The sequence below is a fragment of the Antrostomus carolinensis genome, unplaced genomic scaffold, assembly GCF_000700745.2.
Source record: "Antrostomus carolinensis isolate BGI_N321 unplaced genomic scaffold, ASM70074v2 scaffold13529, whole genome shotgun sequence".
Taxonomy (NCBI): domain Eukaryota; kingdom Metazoa; phylum Chordata; class Aves; order Caprimulgiformes; family Caprimulgidae; genus Antrostomus; species Antrostomus carolinensis.
In genome coordinates this window covers 1-24677 of record NW_010340753.1, presented here as the reverse complement: position 1 = coordinate 24677, position 24677 = coordinate 1, and the positions used below count along the sequence as shown (strand labels likewise).

At 43.6% G+C, this 24677-nt stretch overlaps 1 protein-coding gene across 1 annotated transcript in view; it reads right to left on the bottom strand.

Moving 5' to 3' along the window:
- The window catches only part of LOC104531397 (dedicator of cytokinesis protein 7), a gene marked incomplete at its 5' end in the record, with an annotated part of 33355 nt that extends 11372 nt beyond the window's left edge, over positions 1 to 21983 (bottom strand). Inside the window, 6 exons of the mRNA XM_010176271.1 lie at positions 1980 to 2065; positions 2485 to 2697; positions 2804 to 2933; positions 5598 to 5666; positions 5854 to 6029; positions 21878 to 21983. Coding sequence (XP_010174573.1) covers positions 1980 to 2065; positions 2485 to 2697; positions 2804 to 2933; positions 5598 to 5666; positions 5854 to 6029; positions 21878 to 21983 — 780 coding nt within the window. The remainder of the gene's footprint in view (positions 1 to 1979; positions 2066 to 2484; positions 2698 to 2803; positions 2934 to 5597; positions 5667 to 5853; positions 6030 to 21877) is intronic.
- Between the last annotated feature and the right edge of the window lie 2694 nt (positions 21984 to 24677).

Below are 24677 nucleotides of genomic sequence, written 5' to 3'. Positions count from 1 at the left end.
GCTGAAAAAGGAGTTCTTCCTTTCCCCTCATCCCTCTCCTTCCTGCTTCCTCTGCGCTGCCTCTGCTCCCTTCCCCCAGCACACACACTGCTGCTCCCTGGACATTCTAAAAGCTATTGCAACTCATTGACCCAACAGAAAGGTTGGGATTAGGGTCACAGGACATAAAGCATATTTCTGTAAATGCTTTTCTCTTCAAGTGCCATTTGAAAGCTAAGCAAAGCAACCACATAGCTTCCTTAAAGGGAGAGGAATTATTAACTGGGATAGGTGGACCACTTAGCTCCTCTGATTACCTTGAGAAGCTGTCCTGTGTGCTAATTTACTATGCTGACCTGTTGATATGGCTAAATGGCCAACTGCTCCTCTCAGCATTACTGACCAGAAAGCTCCTCTCTCTGGAGAGTTGAGGACAGTTATTCTGGCGTTTTTCAACATTTTACTTTTGACAAGAAAATACCAATATCTCAAAAATTATCAGAAAGGTGTCAGTTTTTCAGAGCAACTGTTATCGAACACTTCCAATGAAAACACTAACCTACCAAACAGAGCTAAACTTGTTGTTCCATCACCTGGGAAGTCAAAGAAATTAAAATATATTCAAAACCTGTCCCTACACCAAAGTGAGCAGGGGCTGAAATGCTATTCTGTCTGCACAGCCTGCCCATGAAATTAATGCCCAGTCCATGGTGGGCACCCAGTCCTTGCACAGAGCTCTCAGTTCTTCAGCCTAAACCTCTTTCTGCCAACAGAGAGAGCAGCATGCAGGACTCCATCATCAAACAGGTATTTTCTCTAGTTCTGCAACAAAAGTGAGATTAACCTGAAAATGACCCAGTTTAGGTCATCTTGGCCTACTCCTGGGGAAGAGACTATGGACTTCTTTTTGCACCGCTAAGACAGCACGATCTTGGATGTTCACTATAACAACTGTAAGTGCAGTGTCAGAGATTACTGTGGTACACAAACACGTACTTGGGTAGATTTGCTATAAATTTACAGTCAGTAAGAGATGCTTAAATAGCAGAAATCATTAATTTGCAGCATCTAACTTATTTATGCTAAAGACACCATCCTTTGGAGAGGAAGCTCCACTGCTACTGCATATTATGTTGTTCCAGTTCATAAAAGGCTGCAAAATCAGTTCATCTCTACGGCTATATTAGGTCCTGGAGTACTCTACGAGCAGGAGATATGTCCCACACATATATCTCAGTTACGAGCCACAATGTAGTCTAACTGGAGCTCTCTAATAAGAAGGGTTGACCTAACTGAGGACACAGAAGATGAATACAGCAGTGTGGAAAATCAGTTTTGTACTTTATTTCTCCAAGGGAATAACAGTAAAATTTTACCTTGTGTTATTAGAGAAGAGTTATAGGCAATGAACCAGCTGCAGGTAACCCTATATTCAGGAGCTCCACTTCATTAAACTTGTTTAACAGGTTTCTATTCCTCCAGTTAATGCTTGCTAAGTATATAAAGTCTTCAGTCTTAAAGGGACACAGCCAAGGTTGCTGAGCCTAAACTTCACCAAATCTTTGGTTGTCTTATGTTTTAAGGTTTAAGTATTTTTAATTTTTTTCCCCCACTTAAACATCCTTGTTACAGAGCTGAACACCAACGACTGGCCAACGTCAGAGCCCTGAAGGAGCGCAGTGAAGGATGTGTGCTAGTAACATGGAACAGGTATAGCTACAGACTGGCTGAAAAGCAATGCAGAGAAAAGCCAAGGAAGATGAACACTTTCTATATCACACCACTAAAGAAAGTCTTGGAGATAAAACCATCTGATGCACAGTACTGTGTAACTTATCCTTTATAGAACTAACCTTTAAGCCTACGACCAACCAAGCAATGTTACATCCCTTCAAAGGTAATAAACAAGGCAGCAGAGTTATTCCAGATGCACGTGGATACAACAGCGGATTTAAATTCTCAGTTTCTGTAAAGCAACTGTCTGTTGGAGTGATACTTACTTAAGGGACAAACACTTCACCAGGAGTCTTTGGCCAAAGTGTTCTTTGGGTACTTCAGGGACACTAAGTCGTTCTATAGGTTCCTCCTGAAATTCGTCACAGGAACAGCAATTTAGAGACACAAGACTTGTACAAACCACTAGTACCATTATGAAACAAGTATAGGTATCACTTTTTTTTTTTTCCTAAGACACTAGCACCAATTTAATCCAAGGTTTACCAGCATGTTGCATTCACCAGCAGCTATAAATATGCTAAATTAAATCTCTTTAATGTTTCTACATTATGTGGGACTGCATAGCCATAAAGGAAAACCAATCTTCAGAAAGTAATATCTATGGCAAGTCAATACACTAAAATACATGTGACCCACAAAACAGCTAAGGTTCTCACTGACATTAAACACAGGTGATCTTAACTCCTTCAAATCCACGGCAGACTGGCAATTTTCACATTCCCTGTATCCTTCCCTTTTTTAGTCCCACCCACATGTATATAAAAATACCTCATCTGGTGCTGGGTGTAGTGCAAAAAGCTCCTTATGCCTGCTGGACTTCCTCTGGTCTTCATTGTGGCGGTCAATCTCTTCGTTTGGGGTTCGGTCCAGTAGGTTTGGGAGAAGGGCATCTGGAAGGGAGTTCTTCAGATCAAAAATACTGCATGCCCAGCTGCCCCGGGGAGTATCGTCAATCGACATTGAACGTCGTTTAAGGTCATCCTGAGATTCAACAAATTAAAAGCAACTTATAACAGGAAAGGGACTGCACTTTTAAAATGTGACTATGAGTTAGGTTTTACGCAGCAAGGTTTTAAAGGTACATTACTTGTTCATCCTGGTAACTGTTGCCATCTGGAGCTTCATCAGACTCAAAGATCTGTTTGGGGAGCCCCTTTTGCCTCTCCTTCTGTTTGTCTAAAGTGTTGGGATTAAATCCAGTTCCCAGTTTGTGATATCTGAAAACAAAGTATTTCAAATGCATTCTTAGCATCCTTTTTGACCCCAAAAACCCAGAAGAAGAATTACAGAACAAACCCAGTATTATCAGTGTGGGTCCTCTCAAAGCATAAGCTGCTCTCTGTAAACAGTATTTCCAGTCATCCTCCACTGTAGCTGGGTAATAATCCAACAACCAGTATTCCAGTACTACAATGTGACTCTGTTCAACTATAAAGCAACCCTGGGTGATGTCAGAAGAAGTATTATCAATGGCCAGTTAAGGTCATCATAAAATGTGTCCTTGTGATGCCAAGCTTAAAACAGGCCAAGAACATGGGGATAGAAGGCCAGTAGTTCTGCTGGAGCCATAATTGACTTGGAGCAGACAATATTAATACCTCTAAAACCAACACACCAACTTCAGGTAGGACTGCATGATGGGCAGAAGTCCTGAGCACCTCTGGAAAACATTACAACCTTCTGACCCCAACTAAAAGGAGCATCTTCCTAGAGCCTCTTTATAAGCAGAATCAGGTCCTTCAAAGCTTTCCAGGGTGTAAGAGCACTTGCTAGTAAACAGTCTGTCTACTGTTGCTGACAAGATCAGATCCCTTTGACTAACAAATTTCTGGATACCAAATGGCACTATGTCTATATTTACATACACATATGGCCAGAGCCACAGTCTCCTTACAATAAAGCACTATAAGTCAGTTCCCAAAGTAGTGCTGGTGTCACATCTAGAATTAATTGTTCTGAAGTTACCACAAAAGGATGCACAGACAAGTGAAAACCATGGATGTGCTAGCAGTGAATAATGAAAGGGAGGAGAAAAAGGAGGAAAGCATTTTCCTCGCTAGGTTATAATTCCTGAGAGCTGAACTCAGGAATATAATCCTCACCTGGATGTCTTCATTTCAATCACAGCCCCACCAACAAGCATAAATTCATTCTAAATCAGACCTGACTTCAGAGATGTCTGTGACCACTGCCATCATCAGTCTAGCATACAGAAATTATGTCATAAGGTTGAAATAAGTATATGCTACTGGTGTTCTCAGGCCAGTGAAGAAAACTTATTTACCTTTGCTAATACCATTAAAGTAATCACTGAATGGATGGATTTGTCTGCTCCCAAAAACATTTGGGTTACAAAGAACTGTAGACAGAGATTGAAATAAAGATTATTTCCCCTGGGATGGGGAAGATAGAAGGATGGCACATCCACATCAGAAGCCATGATCTTCTAAAGCTAGAAGAGCTGGACTTTGTGCCCCCAGAGCTAGCCAAAGCACTTGTAACTATCAAATAAGATGGATTAAGAGAAACCTGTTACCATCCTTACTTGAAGAACGACTCAATCATTCCTAGCCAGGCTTTTGGGCTCTTCCCCCACTCCAGCAGTAACCCTTCTGTTTCCACCCAGTCCACCGCTGTGATTTTACCCGAGTAAAAGCTGCTATGAATGTTTATGGAAGTGCCTCTCCTCCTATGAAGGGGCAAGAAAACCTCTGACTGTACTTCAACAACCACCCAGCACACCTTCAACCCACTCAGGCAACCCCGATGTTTTTAGCTTCACGCCTTCCCTGCCACAGAATTTAACCTCCAGCTGATCTCCACAGGACAGAAAGCTCTACTGCCTCCAACTAAACCCCCTCAGTGCAGGAATCACAGTCAGGTATTCTGTGGAAGTCACTGAGAAACCAAGAGGTGTGCTGGCTGGGTGAGTGACATTGTCCAAGCCTACTGCACCTTCTAGACTCTGCCCACAAAGGCTCGGAGTTAATAAAGCATCTCTCTCTCTCGGGTTTCTTTCTGGGTTGGGTTTTTTTTTTGGTATGAGATTACAAACCACATTTTTATTAGGTCATCTTAGCACTGCAAAGCGTATCTTCAGCATCCCCTGAAGTGGTGCTCAGGACAACATTAAACCAGTGAATTGTAGCAACCGCCACAAGGGCAGAGCTGTAGCTGTAGACAAGTCATTTGTAGGTGATGTGCATCACATGGATCACTTAACCCTTGGCAGTAGCTCTTGAAGTCCTCAGACTTTCAATCATCTGAGAGAGTGTGTGTTCCAAGTAAAGCTACTCAGAAACCTTCCTGCTAATCTGCATAAATTAATCAATGCATGCACATTCTCAAAACTGTTAACTCATTAGGTAAATGTTGTGATAAACCAAATATTAACAATTATTTGATTAAATTATGTACTTTCTCAAAGTCTCTTTGGGAATAAATTAATGCTGCAGAGGCACCTCATCTATTAGGTGGTTGTGCCTGCACATAAATCTTACATTGTTACAAAATTAATGAAATTTCTCCCTAGAAAGACCTAAAAACATAGGGAACAAAGAAAGAAACAAATGCTGAAAGTAATTTTACTTGTTCATATTCCCTAATTTCTCTACCATTCTAAAGGAGCAACTGTTGACCAAAATGGCCTAGATTTTCAAAAATGCCCCAAGGGGTTTTGACGTCTGAGATCTAATTTTCCAAACACAAAGCATCATTTCACCTAAACACAAAGCATCAGTTCAGCTGAGCTGGGCAACCAAAAGCCAGGGCACATGGAACCAGTAGCCAACACAATAATTTTGGAGCTTTCTCATACCAGCTAGCCATCCTGCAAACATTTCAATATGAAATCAAGCTGACAAATACCACAGGGGACTCACTTTCTGTTCACAATCGCCCAGTCTTCGGTGTAACTTCTTACACAGTCCCTCACATGAGGGTCCATCTCACTGTTAAAAGAATAAAAACAAATCACAGACATGATAATGACTTCTTAAAACATACACACTTCCACCTAGGTTTGTATTTACTCTTCCAGGCATTTACAGACAAAAATTCCAGGCTTCAGCCTTGCATACACTCAAAATTCAGAAGAATTAATTCCCTTGAGCGAGGTGTCACCCTGTCACCTCCTACCTCTCCTCAGGCACAGCCGACACGAGCGTTCGACATTCTCGAGGGGTGTACACAACCTCGATGTCATCGGGAGGAAACTCAAGCAAGTCCCTCAGGGGTCCAGACTCCACTGCAATTGGGTGTGTGATAAGATAATCCTCCAATTCAACTGGGTCCACTGCTTCTGTAAGTGGTACCTGGGAAAAGACAAGCAATGGAAGGGTCTTAAGGTGAATAAAAATTAAAAAATATCACATGCACATATTCTACTTTGTTTTTTAGACCAGCTCTTCTGCCTTGTTAAGGAAACTTGATCTAAAGTCCGATGGTAATTAACCCTGGTGTGTTAACCTGAGCTAATACACAGCACAAAGCTATTTTTCATGTCTCATCTTTGATATTTCTCTGGATATTTCTATGATGCACACCGTCACAATCTAAAAAAATACAAATTTAAAAAAGGATTTTCATCTGTTTTCAAGAAATTCATCAGTTTGCATCAAAAGAAAATGCTGCACTTTATTTCCTGTGTGTATGATTTTGATTTTGGTTTTTGGATTTGTTTTTTCCCCCACAAAGGGAACCTTCACCCTGATCCAAGATGCAATGCAAGAACCCTTTCACTCTCAGGCATGGCCCCCAGCAATCCAGAGCAGGGGATGATTTACCAGGAACTCAGGAAGCTACAAAACTCTAAAGTCTAACATTATTTTGAATTAAACCACTTCTCTGAGGAACACAAAACGCAATGTTCATCTACCATAGGTATAAGTTTAACCACCTCTTCTCCCTGATATTAGGACCTTTAGTGCCACGATAACTCTGCCCACACCAGGAAGGGACACTGCTCTAAATAAAACAGATGCTTAAAGAGCATCTTTACTGGGCACAAAGCTTGCACCCCAAGCACAAGGAATGACTTAACAAACACACGTGCAGGAAGACAGTAGATTTCTCTGGCAGTACTGATCTCACCATAGTGAAAAAAGTGAGCTTTTTTTAGATACATTTAAAAAAAAAAATTGCATAAACTGGATACATACTCACGTTGCATAACTGTGTATTTTTACATATGTATATTACATAAATACATATATATATTCTGATAGGAGCTCATTATGCTATGAGGCTGTACATAAACATAGGCATTAAGAAAATGAAACCCTAAAAACAAGTTTTGAGGAACCTGGCTCTACAGCAACTGACAGATCTCCTAGAATTCCCTGGCATATCCCAGTGAGGCTGAGTGGTTTCGTATGAGTCACAAAAATGCATCAAAACTCAGCAATTTTTCTCTACTACTGCCTCTTCCCTGTCATCCAGACAATTTCTGTGGGACAGGGAACTATCCTGTCTTCTGTTGGGGATGACTAAAAAGAACACTTAAGACTTAAGTTTTAAATGTGCTTCTCAAAAAAATTGCTATACCAATCCCAAATTCCAGTTTTTAAACTTTTAATTGTCAAAAAGTTCTGAAATTCAAGGAAAAAAGACTTTGCTAACACAGAGGGTATTGAAAGAATCTCTCCTACCGCAGCCAACTTCAATGAATACTGCTATTTTCTTAAAATACAGAAGGCAAATCCTTCAGCAGAAAAGTGGCATGATTCCAGTGAAGTCAGGTGAGTTTTACCAGATGACTTTATGCCAGATAAGAATCTGGTCCACTAAAAAAAAAAAAAAATATGATGTGTAGAAACTCAGTATTTAGTTCTGCAAATTGTATAAAAGATACAAATTAATTTTTGCGTAAAGAAATGCACCATCACCATCATCATCATCTATTTAACTCTGACTCTATAACCTTTTTTCCCCTTCTAATCTTGAACTCTTGAAATGAACTTAAAGTATGTGATTTGGAGAACTTTTGAAAATACAAACCGGATACTTTGAACTGTTTTCATCACTGCAAAACTCACAATGAGCAGAACTTGTCGTTGCTCTTTCCCATGTCACAGTTAACATGTCAGCACCTCACACTATCTGTTTCTGACACACAGATAGACCAGCTCCATTTGGCACTAGATAACTGACAAAACGTACAGCACTGAAATGTGACAGTTTATTATTGAGGAATTGCTAAAACACATGGGGGTTTTTTTCAGAAGAACTGCTGCATAATACCACTGCTACTTTGCATGTATTTAATCCTTTCCACCGAGAAACCTCAAAACCAAGGAAGAGCAAGAGCCCAGAAATGAAGGCTCCTTGCAAATGAAGATAAAAATAAGAAAATCACTGGGCAAGATTTTCTTAGCAGAAAGAAGCAGAGGTGCTGGGAAAAGGTCCTCGCTCAGGTCCTCTCCAGAGCCCCATCCATGCCGCGATGCAGCTCTGGACACTGACAGCATCCTCACTGGATGAAGGACAGAGTGTTAAGGTAGCCTCAGAGGGAGACTTAAAGCTGCTTAACTGACCCTGGTTTTAAGCCCTAACATTTTCAAACTTACTTTTACTCCTCCTGCTGACCTCCCTTCCACACTGGCAGCTCCAAAGCTGAGGCACCTTCCAGGGTTATTTACTCAGCAAAACTGAGCTGACCATGAAAGTGCTGTGTTTCAATCTGCAAACTCACTGACCTCTGCATCTTCCCAGGATAACAAAGAGGAACCTTTTCCTCGTTCCCTCCCATCTTTCTAATCCACTCATCCTGATAAACAGAAGAAAATTACAAACAGACGAGGAAAAACTCTGTATTAACGCCGAGTTGAGGGGGATGTGCAGGACCGAGCAGACGCAGGGCAGAGACTGCCACTGCCCCAGACGCACCACGTTTCCCCATCCCTGACATTTTACATCTCAAATTGCACTTGTCCAACAACAGCTTTGTAATGTTTTGGACAAAAACCAAATGAACCAGCTTTTCCAGTAAAACCCTAATCCCGAACGGCTGGCTGTGCTTACGGGGCTACCCAACACCAGGTCCTGGGTCTGCGCTCCGCAGCTTTCCAAGCCCTTCGTTCATCTCAGGATTAGGCCCCAGGTTGCACTTCACAATTTTCCAGTTTGTCTCTTTGGATAACTATTGTACCATGAAGATGTAAACAAACATAAAAGTCAAACCCAGAAGCCTGTATTAGACTCACCATCTGTGCAGCCAGAAATACTGTCTAGCACCTGAGTAAACAGGCCAAACATAAATTCATGGTTATGAAGAGGAACTACTTCGTGTCAGACTATTGGCAGATAAAAGGCAAGCACGTTATTTTAAGCTTTAGATATTTGTGGGGGAAGAAGTGATGAAAGAGGAGGAGGAAATAAGGATGAACACATGCACCAAAAGGAAAATGAACCCAAATGGTGTCCCAGTATCTGAACTGAACCACGACAGCTCCTCTGATGGCTCCCACTGCTGATGCTGGAACCTTTCCTCCGTCCTGCTTTCTGCTCCTGCATCCCTCTGAAGGTGTGGATGGACCAAGAACAGACACAGTATACAAGGGGCTGTTCCCACGTCATCTGCAACCTGATTAAAGTCATCTGAAATCATCATATGAATCCACCAGACCAAATATGCACACTGGAGGTTATCCAACCTTGTCATCCCAGCCTCACTGTTGACGCAGGAGCACAACCTGCTCTATCATCCCATCTCCAAGCCTCCAGGCCCAGCTTACCTCCTCATGGCACCCAACAGCCAACTCCCCTGGTCTACCAGGATTGAGATACTTCCTTAGTTCACACAAGTGTCATAGTTTAGATTAGCTGGCAGCCAAACAAGACACAGCCATTCACATCTCCCCCATGACCAGGGAATCAGGGAAAGAATTGGAGGGGTAAAGGTAAGGAGACTTGTAGGTTGAGATAAGAACAATTCAATAATTAGATTAAAATAGAATTAAAATAATAATAGGAGTAATAATGATAACAAATATATGTATATATATATATCTCAATATGAGTGATTCACAGTACAGTTGCTCACCACCCGCTGATAATGATCCCAGAGGAGTGAAAAGGAACCACGAACCCAAAACTGCAATCCTGGAAAAGCGACTCTGAGCAATTCCTGAGAGAATCCCCCCCATTTCCAGTCAGCCCTGGTTAATATACTGACCATGACGTGATATGATATGGAATATCTTATTGGCATATCCAACTGTCAATTCTGGGTTTTACTAATTACTACATTTTTCTTCTCCACCCTCCCCTTCCAGTCCTCTCTTCTTGGAAACTGCCCAAGCAGGGTGTCCTTGTAGTTATCAACATTTCTTCTCTTAACAGTCCCACTGAAACCAAAACACAGTGCTTTCTAGCTACTAAGAAGAAAATTAAACCTATCCTAGCAAAAACCAGGACAACAAGTTTCATCCTCACCCTTCTGCACCGCTCTGACATACAGCTGATTTCCAGATTACCACAAGAATAGCAAGTCCCACTTCCAGCTGCATATTAAAAGGTTTTGAAATCTGCTGCAGCAGAAACGGGGAGCAGCTGAGCAGCTATAAAGCTGTCCTCTCCCACAGCCCTGCTTGCTGGCAGGCTGCAGACAGAGCTGTATCTTGCAATCTTCACCCCACTTCCAGGAAGGCCTTTTTCAGTTCCTCCCGACAGCTCCAAGGGTGAGCAGAAGACATCTCCTCCACGAAAGGCAGTCAGTTTTTCTTTGTATCAGACTTCCAAAGGCAGAGGGACAATTTCAGTCAGGTATTTGCAGACATGCAGTCCACCTACCAACTGGGTAAGAAAACTGTAACAGGGGAATGCTGGAGTGCTACTGTAAGAAATTACAGAATCACAGCATGGTGGGGGTTGGAAGGGACCTCAGGAGATCATCCAGTCCAACCCCCCTGCCAAAGCAGGCTCCCTACACCAGGTTGCACAGGAAAGTGTCCAGGTGGGTTTGAACATCTCCAGAGATGGAGACTCCACACCCTCTCTGGGCAGCCTGTCCCAGGGCTCCGGCACCCTCACAGGAAAGAAGTTTTTCCTTAAGTTTGTCTGGAACTTCTGGTGTTCCAGTTTGTGCCCACTGTCCCTTGTCCTGTCACTGGGCACCACTGAGAAGATCCTGGCCCCATCCATTTGGCCCCCACATTTCAGATATTTATAGACATTGATAAGATCCCCAAATTGTTGACAGGGTATCCCTTTCTTCCAAGAAAAGCTTCTTAAGGCTCCCTGGAAAGCCCCATACGGGACCCCCCACCCTCTTCCCAGCCAGGACTAGGGAACAGTCTGAGCTAATGGCAAATACACGCTAAAAATATGCAAAGGAAAGCCTGCTCCCAGAACCACAATTACTGCTTTTTATAAACACACTCCTTGATTTTGTACAAACTGTAATTACAGATCACATTTTGGACAACCTTTCAGACAATTCCTTAATGTGGTTTTCACTCGGTCTTTATCCCAGGATCAGACACTGCCACCTCACTCGGGGCAAGCGCAGTTCTGGGGCTATTAAAACCAACAGGACTACACAGGAAGAAAGGGGCCGCTGGGTATGACTAAGTGGGGCATAACCTGCTCCCTGCTAATTAAAGACCAAACACAACGTCCTGATAAACTGAGAGTACAGAAGAAATCAAAGAGGACTCTCTCTTTTCCAGACTTACACAGCCCAATTACCCCAAATCAAACACATCACTTGCAAATAACGATTCTGCATATGCCCTTCACCTGACCGTAGACACACACGCTGTCAGCTGAACTAAGACACCAGCCTGATTGATTTGCCTTCAATCAACTATTTAACGTGCACGTTCCATCGCTGCATCTGCATTCCTTTTGTTATGGCTCTCGGCAGTTGCCTCACAAACCCCTATCTCAAAGGTTTACAGCTCTCCTGCAGCAGGGACAGTCAAGCTTTCTTCTTTAAGGCTCTGTTATTCTTCACTGTTATATCCCCTTAAAAGCTTGAAAATAAAATTTCGTTTCCTATCGACTTTGCCCTTCTCTAGACAGCAAACATTGTATTTTGCTGTTGTTTTAGTGCACTGTTGGTCGAAACATGTCTCCATCCTATTTATGTCCATCTTTTGAGCACCTACCTGTATCATCATCATCAGTTACAGAAGAAGCACCTGCACAAATCTGGCGACAGGAGCAGGAGCCTCTGCTAGAGAACGTGGTGTAACTCCATGGAGGCTAACACCAACCCTCATTTACTTTAGCTGAGCATCTCAACCAAGGACTACAGGAGCAAAGGGCTGACACGGAGGGAAAGCTACACCTGGGGCACGACGATGCAAGGATCATGGCTTATTCCACCACTCTAAGGAAGCAAAAAATAAAATACAAAGAGCAAATTTGTATTAAACTTGCTCTGTTGTGGTGTCTCTGAGAAGAGATGACCACAAGCAGCTCCTACTGGAGCCAGTCCAGAGGAGGCCACCAGGATGATGCGAGGGCTGGAGCAGCTCTGCTGTGAGGACAGGCTGAGAGGGTTGGGGCTGTTCAGCCTGGAGAAGAGAAGGCTCCAGGGAGACCTTCTAGTGACCTCCCAGTACCTGAAGGGGCTCCAGGAAGGCTGGGGAGGAACTTTGGCCAAGAGCAGGGAGTGAGAGAACAAGGGGTGATGGCTTGAAAGTGGCAGAGGGGAGATGGAGATGAGATGTGAGGAAGAAATTCTTTGGTGTGAGGGTGGTCAGACACTGGCCCAGGTTGCCCAGAGAAGCTGTGGCTGCTCCTCCCTGGAAGTGTTCTCGGCCAGGCTGGATGAGGCTTTGAGCAACCTGGTCTAGTGGAAGGGGTCCCTGCTGCTGGCAGGGGGGTTGGGACTGGATGAGCTTTAAGGTCCCTTCCCACCCAAACCAGTCTGGGGTTCTATGATTCTAATTCCAAAGGCAGCAGGGATGCCTCACTAACAAAGGCAATGGGGACACTCGCAATAGATGCACTTTTCCATCGTGATCAAGAAATGACTAAAGGATAAGTATTTAATTAGTATGTCATTTAACAAGCCATCATTACGTGCCTGTGCCTGAACAGCCTCCCCTTCCAGTTTGCTGCTTTACTGAACCAATTACACCTACGCTGGTACCTACAGACTAAAGGTCTGCTCTCCTGGGCACTGCTCGGAAGGTCAGTGAGGGATCACAGTAGCAACCAGGGCAGAAAAAAGGACAATTATTATCTCCATCTCACAGATACTGATTGAAGCACAGGAGTCCTGTGTAGATCACTGCTGTGTCCTCTGATGTCTCCAGACACTCAGATTTTTGCCTGAAGGACTTTAACCTACCTTTTCCCCACATAAACAGCCAGGGAAAAGGATATTTCTAGGTCCTGTTGCAGAAATTTGTTGCCCAACGCACACGAGTTGTACTGAACATCACGAGTAATCTTGTGGGACACACTCTAAGCAACATACTGAACCCAGCTGTGATTTTGCAGACTCTTCCAGCCTGTGTATGTCAGCACAGCCACAAAAAGCACCGTGTCCCTCGAATTTCCTCCTCCCTCCCTCACCTCTGCCCTCCCAAGATGCTTATTCACGCAGGGAGCCACAATAGCATTTTAAATGGTTATGATGTGATGGTTTGGCAGGATGCATCTGGCAGAACAGGCATTTGAACCCAAGTTGCTCGTGGCCCAATCCAAAATCAATTTTCCTTTTATCTAAAATGAGATGCATAATTCCCAAGGGCAGACACCCAGTCTCTGTGAGGATCACAGTACAATTTGGGGCCCTGTAAAAATGACAATGGCAAAGACTGGAAGGTTATTACCTCCTGTCTCCTGTGTGGGAGCAAAGTTCCCTGCAAGGATATGATAAGGGACCTTGAAAAATTAACCTTGCAGAGCTCCTCATGAGAGGGAGGATCCAGACTAGTATTTTGACTTGGCAGCTAGGAACTTCTTCAAAATCAGGGTGATATTTCCTGCCAGTTTTGAAAGTAGGACAAAGTTCCATCTTCATTTCAATACCTCCTTAAATATTAAACAATTTATAATGTGCTAAAACCGTAACAGATTGCACCAAAGCTTCAAATTCTAAATTAATACCAACTTCCCACCCACTGCCTCCCTGGGCAAAATCTTGGAAGGACAGAAGAAGCAGATTAACATTTCAAAGCTGAGCCTCAGCCTTCTCTGAGCTATCTCTAGGTCTCCAGGGCAAACAGTCACTTCCCTTGTTGAGCATTCAGGAATGCAGATGGCCTGTTCTTGCTGTGGCAAAATCTTAAAGGGATACTGGTATCTCTTGGAACTGCAACAGGAGTCAAATCTGACATATTGTAGGAAGAACTCAGTGTAAATCTGAGAATACAGAAAATGTAACACACTAAAAAATATAAAATTGAAAAAATTGCAGGTGAGTTAAAGAAGGTAATGGTTTAAAGAAAAATATTTGCTTAAAAAAGGCATCAGATTTATTTTGAGGTGTGAACTACAGGCCATAGTCACTCTAAGAGGTTTTGAAACATGAGCAGTGCAATATTAACCACTGACAATGCTCAAGTATTAAAAAATCTGGTTTACTTGCCTAAATTACATTTTCTTTCACTTAAACACTTACTCCAAAAATGGTCGACACTGGATCCAAATTCTGAGAATCAAATACTCATCTGCTTCTATTACTGCATTCCTGAAAACCCATACCCCTCATTTCATATGCCTAATGACTAGGGAGCACAGATAACTCCTGCATTTAATTTTCCAGCTGCATTTATAATACAGGGAAATATTCAAATGAACCAAGGAGATTCCTAGGCAATCTCTGCTTTTCATCAACCACAGAGAGCTACCAACCCTCAACAAGGATGACACCTCCCCAACCATAAAACGCAGTCATTACCTCCACATACATGCGTACTGCCTCTGGAATGTAGTTCCATATCTCCTGCTTTGCTCCAGCTCTTTATTATTTCTTTTGCACCATGTTTTAACAGATGTAATGACTATGGAGAATAGCTGATAAGAGTCCTTCATTTCAAATTGTAAACGTGCCTCAAAAATTTCTGTAAGCATTCTCTGCTAAGACAAAAAATCTTCTAGAAATAGTCTGAAGGCTCCATTTGTAACATCTGAGAATATTTAGTACTAAGTTCTGGATTCTTTTTACAGACAAGCCCAATGATCTGTAATATATGTCAAATTCACGTAATATCACAATGCTTGAAATGAAGAAAGCCTCTAATGAAAGGAAATATTTGTAAATATACCTAAAGAGGGGTCCTACATATAACAAGCAACAGCCAGTCCCAAAACCAGTGAGATGTTTTATGTACAAATATTACTAGGTTATTTGCTGTTATAACTGGTTGCTAATATAAGAAGCCATTTGGGTACAGAAATATTAATATTAATCAGAGATTAATTAGTTAGCTGGGAATACTAAAGCAATTTCTTACCAAACTTAGAAAGACATGAGTTATGCCTCCAAGGATGGGTAAGAAGAAAGATAGTATCTTCTTTGATGACTACGAATCATGTAATTTCACCAAGAGAATATTTCAAGAACACTAAGACTTTGATATAGAAAAGGCAGGTGCTGGGAGTGATCTGAAAGAGCTACACTGATAAACTGCACCAAAACTGAGAGCCCAGAGACCGAGACAAAGGAAACATCAAAGCTCCGTTATTAAAGAAATGAAAAAGCTAAACAGTTTGACCAGAGACTGCAGAAAAATCCACAGACTTCCCACTTTTGGCAGAAACTCTACACCGGATCAGCAGAGATGGAACCCTGGGGACCCTTCAGGTTCACCCAGGCAAACCATGGTGGCTCTGAGCTGTGCAAGTTGAACCGCAGTAACCACGACCGCGTATGCTCTTCTGAGTGGAAAATACCTGGCATGGTCACGTCTCAATTATCGGTGGACAATTTATCCAGGGCATGGATTGACTGGGAAACACACGTCACGCGGAGCTGGCGTCACGCGGAGCTGCCCACGCTGCTAGCTCAGGAGCAGCACGAGAGGACAGCTGAAGTGGTTTATCTGCGTGCCCAGGTGAAGACATCACTGTGACTGCCACGTTCACGGGGAGCAAAGCTTCACCTCACAAACCACACAAGCCTGAGCCAGTCTGGGGCACAGACAACCCCGATGTCCCAGCTCTGTGCACCCACACAGCCCCGCCTGGAGACACCTGCAATGAGCCCCAGCAGCGGCACAGCCATCACAGAGCACAGCTCAGCCTATCCACCGAACCTCTGGGGAGCACAGAGGACCTCAGCTGTGTTCTCAGCACTAGTGAGGCTGCAGCTCAAGTGCTGGGTTCAGTGTTGGGCCCCTGACTCCAAGAAGGACATGGAGGTGCTGGAGCGTGTCCAGAGAAGGGCAACGGAGCTGGGGAAGGGTCTGGAGCACAAGTGTGCTGAGTTCCCTTGTGGCTGAGGGAACTGGGGGTGTTGAGCCTGGAGAAAAGGAGGCTGAGGGGAGACCTTGGGGCTCTGTCCAAGTCCCTGAAAGGAGGATGGAGAGAGGTGGGGGTTGGTTTCTTCTTCCATGTAAACAGTTGATAGGACAAGAGGTAATTGGCCTTAAATTGCACCAGAGGAAGTTCAGGGTGGATACCAGGAAAAAATTTCTTCTCTGAAAGTTTTTTTAAAAAATTTCTTCTCTGAGAGAGTGTTCAAGCATTGGAACAGGCTGCTCAGGGCAGTGGTGGAGTCACCATCCCTGGAGGTGTTCAAGAAACATGTAGATGCAGCACTCAGGGACATGGTTTAGTGGGCATGGTGGTGATGAGTTGACAGTTGGACTGGATGACCTTGGAGGTCTTTTCCAACCTTAATGATTCTGTGATTCAATATTAAGAATTTTTTGCAGTTAAGGGTATGAGCCGCATGTCCACTAGACATCAGTTTGCTCATGCATTTTATTCCTGAAAAAGATGTGTCACAACTCACTTTAATAAACAAAGAGTAGGATTTAATGGCATTTTTAGATTCTGAGTATTTATTAATAGGCCTGTCATGAAGGCGTCGGTTAAGTAACTGAATTTACTTGGTATAATAACATTTAGTTAAGATTAGTTATCTCTGCTAACATATAAACTGTTTAAGATATTGCAGATAAATGAGACTTGGCAACATTTCAATGGATACCAGACTCATCAACTTAACATATAAAACGCTCATGACCTCTGCAAGAGGACTCACTACTGATTTTAGAAACAGCATGTAGCAGTTTCAATTTACCAAAGAAAGTGCCTGCACCAGAGCAGAGTCAGCTGTGAGTAATCCCTAATGGGAGGAGGAAGGGAAGAGGATGTGGATGCCTCTCCCATCCTCCCCTGTCTGCTGAGGACAGAACCATTCAGCAAGGCAGGGCAAAACCTCCAGGAAATATATATAATGGGAGGCACTATTAAGGCTTAATCAGTTTTGAGAGAGCATTATGACTTGGCTCATTTTCTTTTTAATTTTAGTGATTTTGGTGATAAAATTACTTGGCTCCGAACACTTCAAAACGCCTTTTTCTACGCCACATAGGATACTGCCATGTTTTCCCTTGCAGTGCTTTCCATTCATCTGCACAAATTATCTTTTCTTCTCTTAAATAATGCTAAAACAGACAACAAAAATATATAAAGAAACCTATATTCTCTTACTGAATAATTAGATATTATCTTTGAATACACAGCCGAAGTCTAACATCCAATAAATCCAAGACAAAGCTCCAATTAGCCCAGATAATGCCCATAAAACCAGCAGCACTTGGCAATGATATGTAAATGTCAGCACCTTTATTTGACACGGAAAAAATGGAGAGCAAACATGGTCAGATCACATCATGTCCAAGAATCCAGACCTCGTTATTCCCAGACTAATTAGCATCTCTTATAACACTGTTCCTCCTCATACTAACATTCAACTATGCTGTAACATACACCAACAGGCAGGAAATATTACTCCTAATCATTTGTAAATGGCTATGATATTTTTGTAAAACAACTGAGTATACTTTCATCCTGCTTATCTGCAAGTTCTGTGAAATGCTGCTCTTCTAATTAAAATATTAGACAAAATAAAAAGACAAAAAAAGAAAAAGAAAAAGAAAATTTTATTTTCCTAGGGAAAAATAAATCAAGTTTTGGACAACAACGAGAAACATTTCTTTGGCACTCAAAAGAGAACTGTTCAGAAATCAAATATTTTATAAGTCTTTATCTAATTCAGAAAATATAAATATCTTTAAGGAACAAAAGTTGCTGAGTGTAGAACAAGATACAGAAACAGCTGGGCTACAACTGAAGAGAGGTCCAGATACCTGGTGATTATTCTCTTTGATAACATCATCTGCCCTCATAAAAGGATGGTACACAGAGGGAAAAAAACAGACTACGAGTCCATTTGCAGACATAATCCAGAATTCTGCTCTTCCAACACCAAAGCAGCATAACAAACAGCCATCAAATAGCGGTACACCAAGATTCAGAGCAAGCTTTGGGTCGCTTCAACAGTAACTCATGCTAATCTCTGACAATCCACAATCCAGGTTTATCCAGGAAAAAAAAACACTACTGCAGAAATCCGGAGAGAGGAATCAGGCCACTGCCACCCTGCAGCAATGAGCAACGACTGGTGTGACCGAGGGTGAGCAGACAGAGTTAACAAGCACCGTAGCACAAGGAGTTGCTCAACAGAAAAAATAAACTTGGATAGAAAAGAAAGTGGTTAGTCATGAGGGATTATAATAGCCCATAGTAAACAGTCCAGTTCATCAAATAAACAAAGCAAATACCCCATCCTGCAAGACGCTGGGGAATTCTTTGAAAGGAAGTGCAAGCTCTCTGCTTTCAGTGCATTCAGTCAGGGAGTCTGGAGGTGAGAAGCTCCAGCTCCCACTAGGAAATATATGAACCTCCTGATGCACCAAAGATGAGCACAGCACGTGCCTTACAACCCAGAATGCCAACAGCAAGATGCAAACACACGCTCGATGTACCAGTGGATTTAGAGACTTCCAAAAGTAACTTCTAAAAAATATAATCTCCTTCATCTAACTCTAAGACCTTACCAGCTTCCATTTCCCAGTAACAAATGGTCAATGCCTTCTGTTCTGGACTTCAAAAATAAAAAATCCTGCAAGGAGTCCCAATCAGAACGTTGGGTTATACAGGAAAAGCCTCTGAAGGTTTTGGACCTGTATCTGTGGTTTGAGGAATGTGCAATTAAAATCAGCTGCTCCTAAAGTAGCAGAAGGGTGGAGGCTGGCAATAATAAACGGCAAGCTCCTTCGCAGTCATTTGAAAGCAGTGTCTTCTCCCCAGCTCCACCAGATACTAAATTAGAAACAGTTCTGGCAGCATTTTGTCTGCTGCTTGTGAAACAAAAGGGAAAAGACTTGCTGAAATTCAGCTGACAGGTTTTTGCATTTATCCTAGGTTCAACCACTGGGTGTGAAAAGTCCCTGGGCTGGCTTCAGTCAACGAGAAACAAAAGGCCCAACCAAGCACGGCGCTGGGGGCCCTTCATTCACCAAACCATACATTTCTCCATAAAAATGGAGCTGTGTATGGTAAGACTCTCAGAAGAATTACCATAAGCAGCTACTGTTGGCAACTGGCAACAGAGAATCAGTGCTGACCTTATCTGGATCATAACTATGCCAAGGAAGTGCTCAACACGATGAGCAAGATGCACTGGATAGGAGAGTCCACATCTGCATTATTGTTAAAAGTCCTCCAGTTCCATGCTGCACACTCAACAGTGCAACCTGCTGCCACTGTGGAGAGACTCACATGAAACTCAACCACACAGCATTATTAAAATAGCCATATATTTTAGCATAAATTTCCTATTTAAACCCACACTATGCACCCTACTCAAGGCTTTCAAACCAGGATGGCTACACAAAGCTGCCACGCAGATTCAGGGCCTTCTGCTTCTTATTTGTAAAAGTGTAACGACACACAAACTTCTGAACTTTTCCAGAGCAAAGAGCTATTTCAGCTCCACAGCAGCAATGCTTTCTCTCTGCATAATGTTTGTTATCAAACCAGGCCAGGCAGGCACAGCCGACTCTGACGGGTGCCTAAGGGAGAGAAATTAACCCAAAACTCAGTACAAGCGAAGCTCTGTCGTATGATGCAGCCTCAGGATACAGACTCATGACTTAACTAAATATACTTTTCCTATAGACTCTCTCCTACAAACCATCGCTCCATGTTAATCAGGCTTCTGAAGAGCATCTCTGCTCAGCACAGAATTTAATATGACAAACTAGGAGCTTATCACATCAACCATCGCACAATGCAGTTTGATAGGAAAGGCTCAGAGCCTGCTTCCAGTTAGCATGACCTTTTCCAGGATTTTTATAGATTCTTGCACATATTTACTAGAAAACACAACAACAACAGGATAATGAGAGATACCAGAACTGAAGACAGGGCTGAAAATACCGTGACTGACAAATCTGATCCTGCATTAAGAATCACATGGGAAGATCAACAGGACTGAAGCTTTGAGCATGGCACACTTTGGTGATGGCAGAATGGAAAAACCTTAGAAACAGGAAGAAAATCATCAAGGAGAGATGATTCAGAGTAAAAGGAGGTGATACAAGGAAAAATAGTTATTAAAAATATGTCTGGCTGAGGAACAGCTCAGAGAGGTACACAGAAGAGATCTTGCTTTATTAAAGCAATGGGTAGTAGAAATACAATTCAGCCAACTTGTTCCAAGATGAAACCACATGTGAGGCAAGGGAGGCACAGAAACTTGTGGGATGGACATCCAATGGGTCCTTCAAAAGACGGCACCTACTCCTCAGCTATCCATTGCTGCAGGGAAGCGGATACAATGACCCTGAGTGCTTCATCCAGTGTACGCTGCTAATAGCAGGGGTCCCTCCCTATTATCTAATAGTGGATTATGCAAAAGACCATCCAGAACTGCCAACTCAGGGCTTTGCATTATCATTCCACACCCCTACAGAGATTTCTGTGGTAAAGCATTAGCCCTGGACACACCGCTCTCATTAACCCCCCCTCCTTCGTGCTCACTCACCGTTGAGGCTGGGCACACAGCTGACACAGCCTGTCCTCTGCTCTCCCTGCACTCACACGGCTGATGCAGAGGGCAACAACAGGAATTCCAGCCCTCTTCAATCCCCAGAGACTCTGGCACAGTCAGATCTCCTTAAAGATGAACTTTTAGCCTGCAGCAAAGTCATCATTCTAAGCTAGGGGTCAACTTGGAGATTGCTTTTGAGACAGGACCAGCTTCAAGGACACATTTGTGCCCTGTATGAGAAAACTTTAACGCGTGATGTTGGAGATAGAACAGCACATGAACTGAGGAAATTCTACAGGACCCTACTCCAAAACAAGAGAAGAACTCTTGTAAACTCAGAACAATCAAATTCAAGGCACATTTCCAGTACTGTCTGACCTAGTCAACCCTCTCTGAAGAAAACAAGATGCTATGATATTTGTTTTCTAAATTGACTGCTACAAAAGAAACTGCTATGACCCAAAGCAGCAAGCCAAACCAAAGGAACACTTCCACAAATAGAGTTCCAGCCTGAAAAAGTTTGTTGAACTCTTGAAATTTTTACCATCACACTGAATAAATTTTGGAGGTTACTGGTAGGCCACGCAAGAAAATCTGACTTCAGAAAGGGTGATTCTGACAACATGGCCACTCTTGAAAGTGGAGTGTAAACTTGTAAGTAAATCTACATTCCTGAGGAATAACCACATTCAGCTTTCACAATAACATTTAAAATAGTCCTGAAGAGCAGATGAGCCATTGTAGTCCCACTTTCAAGAGTGACAAGAAACACAAGACAACAGCTACCTGAAGTGCATGAGCTTGCAAAGAGCTCTTCATGGAGACAACCACACAGGCATGTGGAATTTAATGCGCAGATCAGGCTGTTTTGGGATAAAACAACTACCATGTGGTCAAGGAAGCTCCTTGTCCTACAAAGATTCTGCAGAAACACAAATTCTCAGCCACACCAACTGATTTGCAAGATAAGAGACCTCCAAAATTAGCAGGTTTTGCATGGAATTACTTTTCTCAGTGCTACCAGGGCTGCTTAGGCCAACAACCTGTCAGCCCTGCAATTTCTTTCCAAATGGCAATCAAAATAACTATGCACGCACACCTTCGTCAGTCTTCCACGTTCCAAGCATTACTTACAGTTGTATGATGAGAGACACTGCCACCAATATTGAGGTTTTTGAGAAGCTGGGGAGACCCTCCATACTGCCCTGAGATCTGCTTCCTGACTTCAGCAGCTACAGTTCTGAAACGAGACAGGGACAAGGTTATTTCTGTAAAAGAATTACAGTGAAGATGATGTATCATGAGATACCAAACACGCTTTTCACTATGGTTGGGATGAAACCAAATACTTAGTGTGCTGGTTGGAATAACCAGTGAGGACAGACCTTGTATATTAAATTCCCAGAGAATCACAAATTTTTCACAAGGCTGCATATCCATGTTCTTAACAGCAGTTCCATTTTTTTTCCCGTTTGTGCACATATGTGGCAATAAAAATGCATGTGACACTGAGCACAAATAAACTCATTCCCAGCAGGCTCCTTCCAGTTCCTACCAAGGAAAGTTCTCCTCCAGCATTCTCCACACCCCTCAGCAGTTCCAAGCCTGGTCACACATCTGTCCCTGTGCTCTGCCCTCTCCTTTTCATCCCTTCCCTATTTTTGGTTTTTGCAGTCACAGAGATGAGGACCAGCAGCCACTTTCCACCCAATATCCAACCCCTTCAACCCCCAGCTCTGGGGCAGAAAAGCAGGGTGGGTTGAAATATCTAGGGAAGCACAGATGGGAAATAATCAACCAGGCCAGAACAGACCAAAATTGTTTCCCTTTCCACGTAGGAAAGGTAGCGGTGGCACTATGGTGACCAGCAGAGGGGACACCGGCTAGCAGGGCACAATGCCTTATGGTTTCTGCCAGAGATAAATCCCACCACTGGGCAGCTTTTTGCACCAGGGAGGAAAAACACAGATCAACCCTTCCATGCCTGGAGGGTAAAACCCACCCTGTGCCCCTCTGAGCTTTTCTGCTTTCTTCAATAAGCCATGTTGTCACTGGGAGACCTGAAAACACAACAGCTAGGTAAAGCCACCATGGGAACATCTCAGCAAAGGACGAGCACATCAGAGAGGGTCAAAGACTGTCTAATAAACAGCCACGGGTCAAGCCCCAACAGAACCACCCAATGCTCCACCTCGTAACCCGTCACTAAGCTGCAGCTCACGTCAGCAGCAGAGCCGGGACAGCCAAGTTTGGAGTATGGTAGAAATGGTTTTGTTTCAAAACCAAACCAAAAGCCCAGATTCTTCCCATGAAAATATAAATGTTTAGCTGAAAAGCTCCTGCCCCTTGTCTACAGGACCTCACCAACATGAGAGTGCTCTTCTCCACAAGTCAATGAGCAATTTGTTGGTGAAAAACCTGCTCCCAACCGTCTTTCAGCACAACACAGTGCCGCGTTCCGCTCTGTCTCCCAGAGCAAAGTCCCAGCTCCAAAGAGACAACAGCCAGATGAAGAGGCTGCAAGGACATGGGTGGGATTTTTTCTGCTGTATCAGTGATTTTTGTGGGAACAGCCTCATGGCTAACAGACTCACTCCTGGTCTCACGCAGGGGAACGTGCTGGGTATCAGCACGGTGCGTGAGCTGCTAAAACCCTGTCACGTAAAGATGGTTAAACCTCCCCTGAGGAAAACTTTGACATCAGGGTGGGCTCCTGCTGTGGCAGTGAACACTGGTGGGCAGGAATGGAGGCAACTGGTGGCAATGGAAGAGAAGGGAACTCTAAAAGGGAACCAGCTGGGACAACCGAGCCTACCATGGAGAGCAGATGTTTCCTCAGGCCAGAGGATGGGAGTAGGATTAGCCAGAGGAAGCATCATTTTGTCTTTTAAAAAAATGGACTGTAGAAGGGAAAAATAAAAAAAAGTTTTATGTATTCTGGCTGTGAGAAGTCACTTGCTTCATGTTTGCCTTTAACCACAGGAGATTCTGTTTTCACTTCTGGAGGGTGGCTTCTGAAAGCAGACCAAACAGCTCCCGCTGGGGACGGACAACATTCAGGCTGGCTGATCACCCTCGGAAAAACCATCTTCCCTGCTCCTGCCATGTGCAGACACACACACACACACTCACACACACACACTCACAGACACAGACACGAGAACAAACTAGGCGTGCTGCGAGCATTCATAGGAAAATTTGGAATATATTAAAAAGGATGCTTGGCATGGAAAACACCGCACATCTGGGGCTGAGGAGGTTGAGAAGCTTGCCCCAGGTTGCACCCAATCTTGGTGCGTGTTTTGTGTAATTCCTGACGATGTGCAGAAGAGAACCTCTCGCAGGAAAAATCAGAACCCGCATTTCACCATGCAGCACAACATAGGAAAAAACAAAAATCCTTCCCCGTTTTCAGGAGACATGCATTGTTTCCAGATGGAAAGTACAGCTGGAGGAGGAAACCCGTCCTCAGCTGTGAAGCCACAGCCGATGCCTGGCCACGTCACTCAGCGCTGCTCCTCCTGCGTGCAGCGGCTCCTTATTAACCTGAGACGTGGTTTGTGATGGACTCTGGGGGGTTCTCAGTCCATTCTTCTGCTGTGTGTTGGCCTCAGCTGAGCAGCTCTGCAGCAGCTGGGAGCTGTGCTGTGTTTGGAGCACAGCCTGTCCATACACCCTTAACTCCCCCTACGACTGCGCTCGACCCGAGCCTGAAGCAGAAGCCAGCTCAGCTGCCGTGACAGCGTTGCGTACGGGCACTAGAGCCTGCATGGATGCTACCACACTGCCCAACATCATCCCCACCAAAAAGGTCATTTGATGCAATAGGGGGAGAAACACGGTAAAACAAAAGGGTGGTACTGACAACACCAAACTGAGTGGGTTGGACAACACGCTGGAGGAAAGGGACACCATCCAGAGGGACCTTGACAGG